The sequence below is a fragment of the Nannobrachium achirus genome, assembly GCF_963921795.1.
Source record: "Nannobrachium achirus genome assembly, chromosome: 12".
In the NCBI taxonomy this organism is placed as follows: Eukaryota; Metazoa; Chordata; class Actinopteri; order Myctophiformes; family Myctophidae; genus Nannobrachium; species Nannobrachium achirus.
Window position 1 is genome coordinate 10,692,673 of NC_137832.1, and position 17,750 is coordinate 10,710,422.

At 41.7% G+C, this 17,750-nt stretch overlaps 1 protein-coding gene across 1 annotated transcript in view; it reads right to left on the minus strand.

Annotated features, from left to right (window-relative positions):
• Positions 1-1,928: 1,928 nt before the first annotated feature.
• The window catches only part of LOC308294929 (extracellular calcium-sensing receptor-like), a gene marked incomplete at both ends in the record, with an annotated part of 16,217 nt that continues 395 nt past the window's right edge, over positions 1,929-17,750 (minus strand). Inside the window, 6 exons of the mRNA XM_080737868.1 lie at positions 1,929-2,842; positions 3,322-3,445; positions 3,534-3,761; positions 6,303-6,523; positions 6,991-7,044; positions 14,528-14,744. Of these exons, the coding sequence (XP_080593994.1) occupies positions 1,929-2,842; positions 3,322-3,445; positions 3,534-3,761; positions 6,303-6,523; positions 6,991-7,044; positions 14,528-14,744 (1,758 nt within the window). The remainder of the gene's footprint in view (positions 2,843-3,321; positions 3,446-3,533; positions 3,762-6,302; positions 6,524-6,990; positions 7,045-14,527; positions 14,745-17,750) is intronic.

Here is a 17,750-nt window from a genome sequence, read left to right on the forward strand (position 1 = left end):
TATTTGGGGTTTGAACCAGTACTGATGTATCGAATATTTGATTCATTGCAAACAGACCACTAGGGGGCGAGCCCAATTTGTTTGCGATGGTTTTTGAAAACCTTATACCCATACCTAACACCATACCAAAAATCAAAAACTTTGCACCAAGTGCACAAACTTTACCAGATTCTCCCCAGCTAATATGAAAATCATGTCTCACAGTTCACATTCAAGATAATCAAGGTTGGGGGGGGAAAAAAACCTTTTAGACCAACAGTGGTGATTGGGTTATTTGAATAACGTTGATATTAACTGATAACTGATATTCACTTCAACCCGAAGGCACTATGACTTCACACAGATTACAGAGAGCACAACATGAGAACACAATCTTGTCTATAAGGCTGTCCTCCACTGTGTCATCCTGTTTCACTCTAATGAGACTTACAGGCAGAGTTGAGCTTAGAATGGAATATTTTTGCCTCAAAACTCCAATGACTCTTTCAACATGGATTATCACACGAGAAATTTCTCGAGCATGCTCAATCTCTCTTTTTTCAAGCTGCTTCTTTCCTCATGTGAATGGAGGTGTTTTTAGTTCAGCACAATGTAAACCAACCCTATTCGGTCCCATCCTCTTTTACAGTACACTTTAAGACATAATAAGACATAATAAGACAGAATAAAGCCATAATAAGAAATAATGTGTTGGTAATTAGAGCTAATATATTTTATTAGACAGAAACAAAGACAGAATAGTAGAAAGAGCATGGCACCGCGGAACTGCAGCGGCAGACACTGCCGCACGACCGCTAGTTCGACCAGCAGTCGCACTGCCACCACCGCACGGACGGGCAGTTTACCGCTACAGGACCTGCCGGTCCGTGCGGCGGCCGCCGGTCCTACTGGCAGGACTGCTGGTCCTATCGCCGGCGATGCAGTGCGACTGCTGGTCGAACTAGCGGTCGTGCGGCAGTGTCTGCCGCTGCAGTTCCGCGGCAGGTGACGGTGCCAGAGAATGTATTCGCTCTTTCTACTATTCTGTCTTTGTTTCTGTCTAATAAAATATATTAGCTCTAATTACCAACACATTATTTCTTATTATGGCTTTATTATGTCTTATTATGTCTTATTATGTCTTAAAGTGTACTGTAAAAGAGGATGGGACCAAAACGTGTACTGTAATTGGACTGAAAGCACAATTAACTGAATAACCAACCATAGTGGGAAGCAAGGGTATAGAGTAGTGAAGTGTGATGTAATTTACACATCCTACCTGGTTCGCGGTTTACTTCCCCCATTCTGAATTCCCATAGACCTTTTTCATATCGCGTCATATAATAACTGTGTTCCAATTATAAACAAATTATCTCAGCGGTTTGACTCATATGGATATGAAGAATCAACTTATGGTGAAAAAACGGTAAAGTTACTGTCGCCGAATTAGTTAAATATTCGCTAGAAACAGGCTTTATCACTTATGAGTGACTGACTACCATAAACCATACAGAGCCACCTCGCCGACAATATCGCAAAGACCGTTTGTTTAATTTTGGACCACAGTGCTTATATGAGACCCAATGTTATTCTCCATAGATAATTACTTCATTGGAACCAGGGGATGAGCGAGTCACGACACTTATAGAGTTGAGCCAGCAGTTGAACACTTGTTAGAGAATATTGAGAATATTGTTTTATAAGTCTTTTGACCATGAAAATATCACACAAAGCTTTAACCCATTGAAACCTGAGGCCTCAAAAAGGATGTTGAGATACAGCTAAGGGGTACATTTGAGCGCTTTGACCCACAAAGAATGAAGTTAAAATTGTTCTTCTTTATACAAATCTAAAATTACTTTTCTTTAAGGGAGTACAGACAACTTTTCACCAACTGGACTTAGTTTCCAATTACAAACATATTGTAAAGATAACATACATTTCTGATTCTATGTCTTGGTGGCACCTCGACCCATGATGGCCTTTTTAGTGTTTCTTTCAGGTTTCAAAAGCATTATATAACACTTTGGTCCAAACAGTACCAACAAAAGGCCAAAACTAGATGCTAATATAGCAAAGACCTCCACTACATCTGCATATTTGCCTGGAGAGCTGATATATGCTGGGATGAAGGCGATCCACACGGCACAGAAGATCAACATGCTGAAAGTGATTAACTTGGCTTCATTGAAGTTGTCTGGGAGATTCCTTGCCATGAATGCTAGAATGAAGCTGAGGAGAGCCAGTAAACCAATATAACCCAGTAACACTGCAAAACCAACGGTTGATCCCACATCACACTCATAGACTATCTTATCACTGTGGTATTGAGTGTTTTTATGAGGAGTTGGTGAGGCAGAAACAAGCCAGACTATGCATACAATTGCTTGAATGGAAGTAAGAGTCAGAACGGTTCCTCTCTGCTGCACAGCACCAAACCACTTCATAATGTCTGCTCCTCCAGGCTTGGAGGTCCTGAACACGGCCAACACCACCATAGTCTTTACCAGGATACAAGAGGCACAAAGAACAAAGCTGATGCCAAACACTGCATGTCTCAGCTGGCAGGTCCACATTCTGGGACGACCAATGAACAGAAGAGAACACAGGAGACACAGTTTGAGGGACAGCAAAAGTTGGAAGCTGAGTTCTGAGTTGTTGGCGCGTACCATGGGTGTGTCTCGATGATAGATGAAGATTCCCAGGACAATGGTAGAGATAAGTGTCCCTAGCAATGAGATGGTTGTCAAGGCGATACCCAGGGCTTCATGGTAGGAGAGGAACTCCACGCTCTTAGGAACACAGTGGTCACGCTGGGGACTGGACCAGAAGTCCTCTGGACAACTGGTGCACTCTGTGGAGTCTTAACAAGGAGGAACATTTTAAAGAGAGAGAGCTTAGTAAAGTACGGTATTGCCCTAAAGATAACCTACATTGCTACATCCTACTATGCTATTGTGCAGCGGGAAATGTTTGCTTCACCATCAGGTTCTGCCGATGCATTTCACTACTTAACCGCAGCAGCCATTGTGTCAATATGTGTCTGGTCGTTCACTCCAACCACCCCCCCCACCCCCCAAAAAAACACCAGGACCAACTCATGAGTCTCAGCCAAATCATTATAGGATGCCCTGGTTAGATCCGGTCCAAATGTTGTGCCTTTAGACACATTTCACCAAAAATATCCTTCAGAGCCCGGACTGTTGGTATAATTATCTCAAAGCTTTAAGCTGATTTTGACCTTTTTTGTTGTTTTGCCATGAGCTATAGATATGAAGTGACTGTTGTAGTCCCAAGTCTCTAGTCTTCTAGTTTGGGTGTGGAATAGTAATGTAAAACTACCAGTCTCATTGCTGATCTCTCCCTCAGAACAAGCAATGCAGTCAAAGCAGCAGACAGGTTCTCCTTTCCTTCTGGCCACACGGGTTCCAGGAGAACAGCTCTCACTGCACACTGACCGAGGAGGCTACAGAGGAAAGCAACAGTGATCAATTTCACTCTAAACTAAATTACATTCACATTGTGAGCCCAACATAATAGAAAGTTTAAATTACTTTTGCAGATTCAAAGTTCCAGGAGATTCTGTCTTCATCAAGGATGAGTTCTTCATCTCCGGAGGCTGACTTCCTGACCACACCTACATTGTGAATATTTGTGGTTCCATCAGGAAGCCATGCCCAGTTCATTATATCGAAGATTGGTAAAGCATCACCTTTCTCATCAAATGATACAGGATCACCAACAGATGTGGTGAAGTTGACCCTTTCCAAGTAATAGAGAAGCTAGAAATGGTGATGAGCACAATCATGAAGTGCAAGAGAATTAAAAAATCTACTTAAGGGCCCTATTTTGCGCCCAGGTCACAGTACCCACTATTGGGGGAGTCCGACATCTAATTAGACCTACGTTGGTTAGGGTTAGGGTTAGCATTCACCAGGTTAGCATTTACCAGTGTCAGCAGTTTAGCATTTTCCAGCGTCGGACTAATGGGACGTCGGACCAATGACGCGGCACCCTTCCACCACCAGCGTTATCACTAAAACACCTGCGCTACCCTTTACATTCATACAGGGCCGTTTTTTAGATATAGGCGGTATAGGAGGCCGCCTAGAGCGCCATCCTAGAGGGGGCGCTGAGGGGTCTCCGAAATGGAGGGAGTGGAACCAAACCAGCCCCAAACCGGCCCCAAATCGGCCCAAAACCGACTAAAATCATGTCAAAACCCACAAAAAGCGCGCGTGCGTGAGTGGAGAGAGGCGCATTCGAGAGAGCTCGCCTAGAGCGCTGATCAGACGCGCTATGGCCCTGCATTCTTAAGTGTGGTTTGAGCATCAATTAACCAATCATCATGTCAGGTGCCATTGCCAGAGCCGGCTGTGGTATGCCTTATGCATATTGCTATCGTACACTCTCGTACGCTCTTATATATTATTTGCCCCCTCTATTGATGCACCTTCTCTTTATTGGTACTGTACTGCTCTTTTTTTCTTTTACTCTTATCTATCTTTTTTCTTACTTCTCTGTAACTTTGTAAATACTGTATACTGCTATGCTACAACTGGACAACTGAATTTCCCCCTTGGGATAATAAAGGTATCTATCTATCTATCTATCTACACTTGCCAAGGCGCCCATAGTCACCACACTAGTTATATTAGATAGGATTTAGATAGGGTTTATTTTTTAAATAAATTCCTGTAAACTTGGTTCTTGTCTCCGTCTATGATTCTGGGGTCTCAGGCTATTTGGCTATTTGGTATCATTGGACCTTAACTCATTGAATGCCAGCCTATCACCACTAGAGGGCGCCCAGTGACCAGAGAATAATAGAGATATGCTGGTAATGCATGCCCAAGCCCTGGAGCCATGACTTGCCTGAACACTTTCCTTTGTGCATGTACAGGAAGAGGATGAAGTTAGCTTGAAGTTAGCTATTGGCTACCAAGCATTTTAGAAGCCTTATTTTCGTCAACTTAGCCATGATTAAACCTTGCACACCTCATGCATGGGAAAAAAACAGAGAAGAATGAGCTCTAAAAAATCCAATGCAATCCTGGATTGCATTGGAGTGGATTTGTGCAGTTTGTTCACAGCTTTCAAACAAAAAAATCCGATTGGAAATCCGTTCAGGCATTCTTGAGATAATCGCCATTATGTTTTACATGTTATGTAAACAAAAATGGCTGCCCTGTATGTTAGATGGGGTTGTATGGGGGTGGAACATGCAAAATCGCGATTGAAATCATGTTCACCAGATTTGATGGGGTCCAAAAAAAAAAAAAAAAAAATCAAAAAAAAATTTTTCAATTTTTTATTTTTTTATTTTTTTTTTTAAAGCCGAACTTGTTCGGGATCGGCACTCTACGATACGCTAATAAAGCCGAACTAGTTCGGGATTGGCACTCAATGAGTTAATATGCTGTACATGACCACTTCCGCATAAACATTAACACTTTCTTTAGAGAGCTAATTTGAAGCATATGAATTGAGTATTGTGCATAATATGTAATAAATCACATTTTTGAAGGGATTTTGGTGTTTCAGAGGAAAATTTAGTTTTTTGTTTGTTTGTTTTTTTCGGGACGGATCGTTGTCTTGATTCTAAATCGGTTGAACGCAGTTTGCAGATTGACATGCCCACATGGTTAACTGTGGGCCTGACAAGCATCAATAGGCTACTGACTGTACATTCACGTCATGAATTCAAATAATTTGAGAAATAGCAAAGAGTAGATGTGCATACATATGCACAGACAGACAGCATGCCTGCCAGCTATAGCCACACATATAAACACAACAACACCAGCATGCTTCTGAAACGCGTCTTAGGCGGTTTAGGACCCAAGCTTGTGATTGGCTGAACCGGAGGTAGGGAGCGCTCCATTGTAGTCACTTGGACCGCGGCAGAGATGCACCAAAACCTAACTCTAACGCTAACCCTAACCTTAACCTCAGTAAAACTAACACTAGTGAATGCTAACCTGGTGAAATGCTAACCTGCCGACGTTGGTGTGTAGCTAACCTGCCGACGCTGGTGAAAACGAGCGCTCTATCCCCCAATTAACCAAGAGTTTCTAAACTTGCGTCCTAAACTGCCTTGCGTATCTGCTAGACGCTTCTGAAACCACATAACAGCAACGAATGGCAGCCATATCTCGCATGGCAATGTGGCTCCACCTGGCTCTATTAGTTGGGCGCCGATGAGCTCCTACTTTTTCAATTCTTCTAGTTTTTCAATGTCATATTTATGTTTTCATTCGGTTATTATTCTACATTTTAATCCAACTAGAAACATTTACAGGTCATCTGAATTCATATCCCACCTGCCATGGCTGTATTGTCTGCAAACTGGCACAGCTGTGCCCAGTGAAAGGCCCTCTTCCTGGCACACATTGCAACATGTCATGGAGGGCATGGGCCAGTGCATACACTGCCTTGTATACATTATACTCTCCCCTGAGATCAGACACATCAAACTGTGCAGTGTCTGCTGTTCCAATGTCCTCTTGTCCAGTACACACCCTTCCACCAGCATCAACCCACTCTGAAGTAAGGGGCGCAAATTTACACTCAAATGTGTTCTCCCAAAACTGCCTCACCTGAAGAAACAACAATGAAGACATATGCATGAATAAAATTGACTGATTCAATGATTCATTGATTGAATACTTAATTAACTGTTTTTAAATAAGTGCAGTGGTAAAATTATGCAATGGTACTATAAGGATAACACACAAATCCCTAAGGGCTTGTTTCCATTAGTGTCCTGTGTATTCCATTCATCGAGACATTGAAATACTTTATTTAATAACATAATATATATATATATATATATGATATGCAAGACATCAACACTAGTAGCAATAAAGAATCGTAAGTGACATTCTTTTTTTAAATACAATATTAGGCTACATACTATGTTATCTTCATGGTCATTGTCAGGATGTATTTTTAACAAGAAGTCCTTGAGACCTGGTATCTCTCCACGACGGATGGCAAAACCCAGGGTACCTCTCAGGTAGGGAAGGTAGTGAGGAGCCTGGAGAGGAGGGTCTCCCGTCCAAGCTGAAGTGGCAGGTAAGATCCATTGCAGACCACCTGTCACATTCTGCTTTACCATCTGTTGATTGTGTTGGGGAACAAAATAAGGGGTGTGTGTGTGTGTGTGTGTGTGTGTGTGTGTGTGTGTGTGTGTGTGTGTGTGTGTGTCATATACAGTATATATATATATATATATATATATATATATATATTAGGGGTGCAAAATATCGAACCGAATATCTAATACCGAACCGAATGATCCTGTACCGAATCCACAACAATACCACTCAACATCCACATTCCCCTGGAACCCCCTCAAGGACCCCTAGGGGTCCGCAGAGCCCACTTAGAGAACCACTACCCTAGAGGTTGGGTACCGTATTGTTCTATATATATATATATATATATATATATATATATGTCACGGTTTGTTAGAGAAACAGTACGGTCGAGAAACGGAGCACTCGCCGTGCGGCACGGGGCGGAACAAGGGGTCGCCACAACAACATCCTCCAGGCGGAGCCGCTCGATTGTCCACGACATTGCAAGCGGCGCGAAGGCCAGCGGACCTTGGTCCTGCTCTTCGCCCCCGAGCGCCGCAGGTGTGAGTGGCCGCAGGTGCGAGCGCCTACCTAGGAAGGTCCTCGATGCGCATCCCACTGGGAGGAGACCCCGTGGCAGACCAAAGACCAGATGGAGGGATTATATCTCCAAACTGGCTTGGGAACGCCTCGGTATACTCCCTGAGGGAGTGGAGGAAGTTGCTCAGGATAAGGAAATCTGGAGGTGTCAGTTGGAACTGTTACCCCCGCGACCCGATTCCGGATAAGCGGTTGAAGATGGATGGATGGATGGATATATATATATATATATATATATATATATATATATATATATATATATATATATATATATATTAGGGCTGGGATGCGATTAACATTTTTAATCTAATTAATTACAGGCTCTGTGATTAATTAATCACAATTAATCGCATTTTAATCGCACATCGATATTTTACCCGAGAAGCATTTTTTTTCAAGTAAAACACATTTTGTTGTACGAGTGAATCAACGAGTGAGTTTTTTAAATCTAAATTTCGCATCCACTGGGCCAAGCAAAGCGCTCTGATCGGCTACTTCTCCCTTTGCGTTTGTTGTCTCTTCTTGGTTGGTGCATCGCTATATCGGTATGCCCGAAACTAAAGGTTCTGTGGTGCAAAAACTAAGTGCGATTAAAATGCGTTAATTTTCTGTAATTAATTAAAAGCAATTAATCAGTTAAAGTCCCAGCCTTAATATATATATATTAGTGCTGTCCGAGTTAACTAAATTAATCGCAATTAACTCACCGTTATGTTAATCGCGATTAATTACTTTAATCGCAATTAATCGCATTTACAAACATTGGCTACAATATCGGCTATATTGGCTACAAGGTCCATCCCTGTTGATGTAACAAAAAATACAAAGTATAAATAAAGCATAAAGGTGGACACAACAGTAATCATATTAAGTCAATTTAGCAGATCCTTATACCCATCAGCTGCAGTCTGTTTAATGCAATACCATTATGATTTATTCAGATTTTTAATTGATTTCAATAAAAGATTGACATACTTTTGCATAAATCCAGCAAATATTTCCACTCCCAAGTTAATAGGGCCACGAAAGACTTGAAAGATATCCCTCTAAGTTACATTGTGACCTGATAAAAGCTGATGACTTATTTGCGATTAATCGCGCGATTAACTACATAAATCATGCGATTAATCGCGATTAAAATATTTAATCGTTGGACACCACTAATATATATATATATATATATATATATATATATATATATATATATATAATAGCTGTCGAATTTAGTGCGTTATTAACGCAAAATCCTTTTAACGCCGATAATGTTTTTAGCGCGCGATTAACACGAGGCTCAAACGTGCCTCGGTGCGCTCCGTAGTCTGCGGAAGCAGGAAATTAATGCACTCACAGTCACATGCGAGTTGCAGCTTGTAAACAAACCGTTGTGAGCAGATGAACACTGAGCAAGATGGAAAAGAATGCCATCATGCTACCCTCACTTTATAAGGCTTAATTTTTGTTTCATTTGACCACAGAACGTCCTCTAGAAGACCTTGTCTTCATCGCAAACTTCAGTCGAGCCTTAAAGGACAACTCTGCCCCCAAATAACATCTTAGCTCATTTTCCTCCTTATATTGATCCCAAAAGACTGTCCATGGGGTCTATTAGGCAGAAATTCTTCTGCTGTCCAATTTCCCCAGCAGAACCCAGCAGCCCTCATAGCATAGAGTGGAGCCCATTAGCCTATCGCTTTTACGCTATTTGTCAAAAGTGTTTTTTACTTTATTTTCATGAATGTGTTACTAGTTGTCATTACTAACACATCCATGCCTTGGTTGTCCAACCCGAGCCGCCACTGTCTTGTAAATCATGTTTTGGGGTGAGCATTCAGCACAGCTGCCAGTCAAAGTGACTGTACTGGCCAATCTCAGCATGTCTTTTCCGGGACTTGGCAAAACACAGAACAGCCTAACATCTGTTTAGCAAACTATTATGTGGGACAACCACGGCATGGATGTGTAATAACTAGTAACATGTTCATGAAAAAATGTTTTTACCACAACAAAGTATAAGAGAGCGTAAAAGCGATAGGCTTATGGGCTCCACTCTAAGCTATGAGGGCTGCTGGGTTCTACTGGAGAAACTGGACAACAGGCGCATTTCTGCCTAATAGACCCAATGGACAGTCATTTGGGATCAATATAAGTAGGAAAATGAGCCTAGATGTTATTTAGGGAGGAGTTGTCCTTTAAGTTGCCGCCTCTTTCTGTTATCCTGAAGAAGGATAAGGACCCAAAACTCTGTAGTAGCTATAGACCCATCAGTTTGCTGAACAATGACGTGAAGCTACTCGCAAAGGTGCTGGCTAGCCGACTTGACTCATGCGTGGCCAGTGTTAATTCCCAGGACCAAACTGGATTTGTCTCAGGCCGGCAACTGTCATTCAGTGTTCGCAGGCTCCTGAATGTTGTTCTGTCTCCCTCAACCTCCATAGTACCTGAGATAATTATATCACTCGATGCGGAAAAGGCATTCGACCGTGTCGAGTGGCAATACTTATTCTCAGTCCTTCAGAGGTTTGGCTTTGGGCACACATTTATCTCCTGGATCCGCCTTCTATACTCGGCCCCATCAGCTAGTGTTAAAACCAACAATGACATCTCTCCTCCCTTCGCTCTCACACGCGGTACACGCCAAGGCTGTCCTTTATCACCTTTACTGTTTGCACTAGCCATAGAGCCTTTGTCAATAGCCTTGGCAGGGTCAACACTTTTTTCAGGTATCACTAGAGGAGGGATCGAACACAAAGTAGCACTGTACGCAGACGATTTACTCTTATTTATTCAGGATCCAGTCAACTGCGCACACAACATTATAAGCCTATTAACAACCTACGGTGAATTCTCAGGCTATAAACGTAATATTCCAAAAAGTGTATGTTTCCCTGTCAATACTCCAGCCAAATCCATTCCCCTTGGTGTACTACCGTTCCATCTCTCTCAGAGCTTCAAATATTTAGGCGTTGTCATCACACACTCTTTTAGCTCGATTCATAAGGAGAACTATGGTAAACTTATTGATCAAATCAAAACAAGATGTTCAGAGGTGGAATAAGCTGCCCCTCTCACTGGTGGGTCGGATCGAAACAGTCAAAATGAACATTCTACCACGACTTCTTTTTCTTTTTCAGACTATCCCCCTTTTTCTGCCCTAATCATTTTTTAAATCTCTCAATTCAACTTTACTATCCTTTATCTGGGCCGGTAAACCACAGAGGATCTCAAAAACAACTCTTCAGAGACCCAAACAAGACGGTGGCTTTGCACTACCAAACATGTTACTCTATTATTGGGCTGCAAATTTGCAAATGATAAAAAAATGGTACCACTCCCCCCATACAAATTGGTGTAATATGGAAGCTCATTCCTGCACCACATCCTCTCTTCCCACGCTACTTTTCGCCCCTTTACCAACGCGATATTCTCAGTATACCAATAATCCTGTAGTTCTTTCCTCTTTAAAAATCTGGAATCAATTTAGACTACATTTTGACTTGAAATCCCCCTCAGTTCTCACCCCTATCTGTAATAACCACTTGTTTCTACCCCCCACCTTTGACTCAACCTACACTAAATGGAAAGAAAATGGCCTAGTCTCGTTTAGCAACCTATACACTAATGGATTGTTTAGGTCATTGGGAGATACTACCTCTGCATTTGTTCTACATAATTTCAGCTTTTTCAGATTCTTCCAACTACGTAACTTTGCAAACACTCACTTCACTACCTTCCCTAGCTTACCTGTAAAAACCATATTAGAATCTATAATGGCACCTTCAGATTCCTTGAACAATATCTCTTCTATCTACAGTTCTCTTATCACATCTAAATTATCTACACTGTCCGAGCTGAGACATACATGGGAGGGAGAACTCAGGACAGAGTTAGAGGAGGACTGGTGGAGCGAAGTGCTAACTAGGATAAACACTTCCTGTGCATGTGCCCGTATGTGTCTCATTCAATTTAAAGTGGTCCATAGGACACACTACACTAAGGCCAGGCTGAGTAGAATGTTTATAGACACTAACGACTCTTGCAACAGGTGTTCTTACTCACCTGCACACCATACACATACGTTCTACTCCTGCCCAAAACTTGCCTCCTTCTGGAAACACTTCTTCGATACTCTTTCTGTAGTTTTTGGCTTCTCGGTGCCTCCGTGTCCCCTAGTTGCTATTTTCGGTGTGTCTCCTGTGAAGCTCAGATTCAGTAGATCCCAGGCAGATGTAGTTGCGTTTTCCTCTCTCATAGCGAGACGTCGCATTTTGCTTCATTGGAAAAATCCTACTCCCCCCGACTCTACATCTTGGCTAAAAGACCTGTCATCCTTCATCCACTTAGAAAAAATCAAATACACAACTAGATGCTGTCTTAATAACTTCTCTAGAACTTGGGACCCCTTTCTTTTATTTATCAACTCGTTAACTGAAATTGACTAATCTTTTCCCTTTGGTTATTTATTACTATTTACTTATTTTATTTTTTATTTCTTTCCTTGCCTAGAAGCTTAATTTAACCAAAAAACACTATACATATTTCCTTTCTTTTCCCCCATACTATGCATGTATGTGTGTATGTATGTGTATATGTATATGTATATGTATATGTATATGTATATGTATATGTATATGTATATGTATATGTACATGTCAGTGGCGATGCGTGCCCCAAGGGACCGGACCTTCGGGGACGCACCACCGCCGCCCCCCCCCCCCCCCCCCCCCCCCCCGCGCGTGCACATGCGCGCAAATTGTATGCCTTTTTCATTCTTCTTTTTCTTTTACAAAACTGGTTAACAATGAACAGCAGACTGTGTACAAGGCAAGCACGCTGGGTAGGCTTAACCTAATTAGCACTACACACATACTCCAAACCAAGACTTCCAAACCAATGCCAATATAAGGATTAAATAGATGTGCGCTGCTGACAGACAGAGCCACACAAGACACAACCAGCGCAACCAATCGAAACGTCCATTTAACATAGCGCGCTTTACAAAGCAAAACGCACTGTCCACCATCATGTAACAACACCAGCTATCAATGCAAAGAAAGACCACGTCAAGAAAGACCCACATTAAATAGACAAAAACAGGCCTAAGTGTATCAATCTGTCTTTCAATGTTATATGAGATACATAAAGTGGTTCCTGTGTAAATAAGCTGTAAGGTTTACTAGGATCTCCTTTTAGCTGACCAGTGATTTGTACTGTCATGAAACTGTACCTTTTCCAATTGCAAACTTCTAATACATTCTTCAATGATCAATCAATGGAAATTAAATGCACAGCGGCATATCCAGCAATATAAATTAATTCAGTTTCTCTCACCAATGAAGTTGTTCACTTGAAGAAAAGAAAAACATCCTCCTGTCCTTTTGGGTGAATTTCTCAAAGATGGGTTCATAAAGCTATCATTCCTTTTAAGTTTTGTCCATCTTTTCATAAAACAGTCTTCTTGAAAAAGGCAACGATAATAATAAATCCACAGCGTTCACTCCAGCTGCAGCCATGTCGCGTCTGTTTACTTTACAAGTTTCACGTGTTGTGCATAGTGAGTGTGAAACATGCTTGTTGTTCCACTCCAAGTCCCGGAAAAGCCGTGTTGTGATTGGCCAGTTGTCACTTGACTCATTTTGATTGGTGGTTGAACGTGGGTGTTCCGTATACCCTTGACCAGATCCCTCAAAATATGATTGGTTGATCAAACTGTCAATCCACACCAAGGCTTGTATTATGGGGAACTGGCTCAGGGAATTCTAGAAGTACTGCGAGTGAGAGTAATCTGCGCAGAGACTCAGTAGAAAAAATCTCTCATTGGCTGTTATTTTTCCCAGCACACAAGCACTCCCTATGCACAGAACTTGGGGAAGAAACAACTACAACGAGTATAGCGAGCGAAACAGTGCAGTTTAACAGATTACCAACACAAATAATTGTAATTATTTTAATAAAAATAATAAAAAATAAAAATGTATTTTTTATTTAAAAATAAAAATATTATTTTCTTTCTTCTGAGGATCCCTGGGTCTTCTCTGAATAACCTGAAGGTCCTGAAAATTCGCCACTGGTACATGTGTATGTGTTTGTATATTCTCCTTTTTTAATTTTCAATTACTCCCCCCAGGGCTGGCGGGTGGGTGGGTGGATGGGTACATGTTAGGTTTTGTTTTGTCTTGTATCTTGTTGTATTTGTTGTTTTGTTCCTCGATGTGCTGTCTTATGTATAGTATCCCTGTATGTCCTGTATTTTAAAGTGGGAAAAAAAATCAATAAAAATATATATACATAAGTTGCCGCCTCTGGATCAAGGGCTCAAGCCCATGGTGATGTAAAACACACTTGACTGTGGACACTGACACTTGTGTTCCAGCACATTCTAATTAATTACAGAACTAACTCATTTTGTTAGTTGGGTTTACTCTTGACCATCCTGACCAATTTTCTCCCAGCAGTAGGTGAGCTTGCGCTTTCTTCCTGATCGTTGAAGTGACACAACTGTGCCATGCATCCATCCATCCATCCATATTCAACCATTATCCAGAGTCCCTTTCCTGATCAACATTAGGAACTTCCTCCTGGGGAATCCCGAGGCGGTCTCAGGCCAGTGTGGAGATGGTCTTGACGCTTCCAGACTCCTATCCCTAAACTACGTAGTGCACCGAGGCTCAAACATCACCGCATTAATCGTGTGTTAAAATAAATGACAGCGTTAAAAGGATTTTGTGTTAACTCGTTAATAACGTGTTAACTTTGACAGGCTTAATATATACTATATATTCTAATTTCTTTATCCCTGAATTGTAATGTACAAACCTCATCTAAGACATTATAATAATATGTCCCGTATGCAAATGCAATGACCACACGAGCTGTGGACATCTTCATCACAGTGACGATTCTCTGGAGTTTAATCAGGTCGTTGTCAAAGGGCAGAGCCTCTGCATAAGCCACACAACCCAGACCAGACTGATCTAGGTCAACCTGGAGTAATCGGGCAGCATCGCGTCCAGCTTCATCATCACTAAACAACAGTCCCACCCAGGTCCACTCAAACCTCCTCATGATCTGGAGTATAGCTCGGACCTGATTGGATAAAGAATGGAGGGATAAGGACTTAGGTTACATAGCGGTGTATCAGTGTTTGAAAAACTTTATCCACAACTTTCCAACATCCCATTGTGAATTGCGCAGAAGGTGTAAAGCAGCTTCCGGCGCCGCAGCCGAGTGTTATCTACAAGCTCACAACGGTTGCATCTGCGACGTGACGTGAGCTTGTATGTCTGCTGTTAACCGGAAGTGTCATAGGCCTACAGATAATGCTACAGTAAATTCTCGCGGAAACAGGTGGTCAAGTTTATTCTCCTCAAAAAAATTACCGACAGTACAAAGGCAAGGCCCTTGGCCAATGAGGAGCAGCGTTCTTTCTTGGTGACATCACCACCAACAAGTGCGAACTAATATAAATGACAACACGTGGGCTCGCTGAAAGGCGATACCAGTATGTACCAACTTAATAGACCAAGGTTATTCTCCTCAAAAAAGCTGACCAACAGTATAAAGGCAGGGCCTTTAGCCAATGAGGAGCAGCGTTCTTGGTGACATCATCAAGTGCGACCTGATATAAATAACAATCTTTAGATACTAAAGTATATAAAGTATATAAAATGTAGGAGTCTCAGAAGTAATGTTGGAGTGCCCGTTGGGCAGATTTTTATGCCCATATTATGTTGGAGTGCCTGTTGGGTAGATCTTTGTGCCCATACATGGTGCTCCAAGCCCACACTGTTTCGTAGGAACAGTCTATAGTTGTGGGCTCGCTAAAAGCGAGAATACTATGTTATCTTCATTGCGACCGTCAGGGAGCAGTTTACTATGAAAACCTCCACCGGCCGTCCGTCTGTCCGTCCGTCCGTCGGTCACACGTCACACGTCACACTTTGCCCTGCTCATATCTCCGCATCAGTATGACATCACACCACATGTGTACACAAACCTTTGTGTACGTTGCTGTGGCAACAGTCTGTTGTTGCTGGTCTGTTAGTGTACGTTAGCAACCACCTTAGCAACCATGGTTTTACCCTAGCAACCAACTGTTTACCCTAGCAACCAACTGTTTACCATAGCAACCATGTTTTTTTACCCTAGCAACCAACTGTTTACCATAGCAACCATGTTTTTTTTACCCTAGCAACCAACTGTTTACCATAGCAACCAGATACGCAGAGCAGGGATCTCCATATATGGGCATAAACAGGTGACATCACACTGATGTCAGATACTCAGAGCAGGGATTTCTCCATAATATATGGGCATAAAAGGGATTCTGTTAGGGATCTCCATATATGGGCATAAAAGGGATTCTGTTAGGGATCTCCATATATGGGCATACAAGGGATTCTGTTAGGGATCTCCATATATGGGCATAAAAGGGATTCTGTTAGGGATCTCCATATATGGGCATAAAAGGGATTCTGTTAGGGATCTCCATATATGGGCATAAAAGGGATTCTGTTAGGGATCTCCATATATGGGCATAAAAGGGATTATGTTAGGGATCTCCATATATGGGCATAAAAGGGATTCTGTTAGCTGTTAGTGATCTCCATATATGGGCATAAAAGGGATGCTGTTAGGGATCTCCATATATGGGCATAAAAGGGATTCTGTTAGGGATCTCCATGTATGGGCATGAAAGGGATTCTGTTAGGGATCTCCATATATGGGCATAAAAGGGATTGTATCCCAGATGATGCCCTGTTAGGAGATCCACACTAACAGAATCCATATATGGTCCTACCGACAGCTGCTATAAGCCAACCCTGGCGATAAGGTCTGAGTCGAAGAAATGCTTCTTTCCTGGCAAGAATTGCCCCTTTATACTGTATTGTATGACATCACGCCACATCATCGGCTGAGGACTGTGTGATGTCATCATATCTCCATATATGGAGACATAAGTTGCTCATGCCCAAATATGGGCTGGTGAGGTCAGACTTAGTGTGATGCGTAGGTTATCTCCATATATGGAGATTCAACTTCAATGAGTAACCATGGCAAACTGTCAACTGCCCGTATGTCTTGATAATTGGTAAAACAAACTTTTGGCCTATTTGTGGAGATAACGGTCGCTTATCTCCCGATTAGGGAGTCTTACTGGTTTATCTATCAAGTTCTCCTCAAAAATGACGTAATCTATCAGTCAAGTTCTCCTCAAAAATGACGTAATCTGTCAGTCAAGTTCTCACTAAAAAGTGATGTAATCTATCAGTCAAGTTCTCCTAAAAAAAAATTGTTATCTATTACAAAGGCAGTGTATCAGTCAAGTTCTCCTCGACAGTACAAAGGCAGGGCCCTTAGCCAATGAGGATCAGCGTTCTTGGTGTCATCACTTTAGCCAATGAGGGAGCAGCGAGCCCACACTGTTTCGTAGGAAAAGTATTTCTAGTTATTATTATTATTATTATTATTATTATTACCATCATCATTAATGTGTATACAAGTTCACCTGGAAGACAAAACTTGGTATTGTTCTGAAGAAGGATGGGAACTGAGTCAGGTCACTGAGACAGGAGCAAGACGCATAATAACTGATCTGAAAGAAAATCAAAAAATCTAAATATTAAAACGATTTACAATTCAGGCATTTAGCTGATGCTCTTAATCTAGAGCGATTTACAATCAATAGATCAACATCAATAGGCTATCAAATGCATAGAAATAGTATTCTAAGAAATACGTAGGTAGACCAAGCACCTATTCAGTAAAAACGTATCTTTTCTGTAATATACTCAATTACGAATGTTCCAACAGTGGGTCTGGTAGACTGGTACCCCTAGCTAGGTGCTACAAGATATTCATGTGATAGGAACTTCTGCTTTTTTTTACTGCCTTTGCGTTTGGAATCTCATTCCAGAATGTGGATCACAATTTGCTGTTTTAACACAAACATTCTACATTTCCCTATGATCACAATGCAGACTGAATACACCTGTGTATCCTTGAGCACCATGGAGAAAAAAGTGATATTTCGAGAGCACGTTTCAAGGTTATTTTGTGCAATAAAGCATCACATTGGAGCCCTCAATGAGC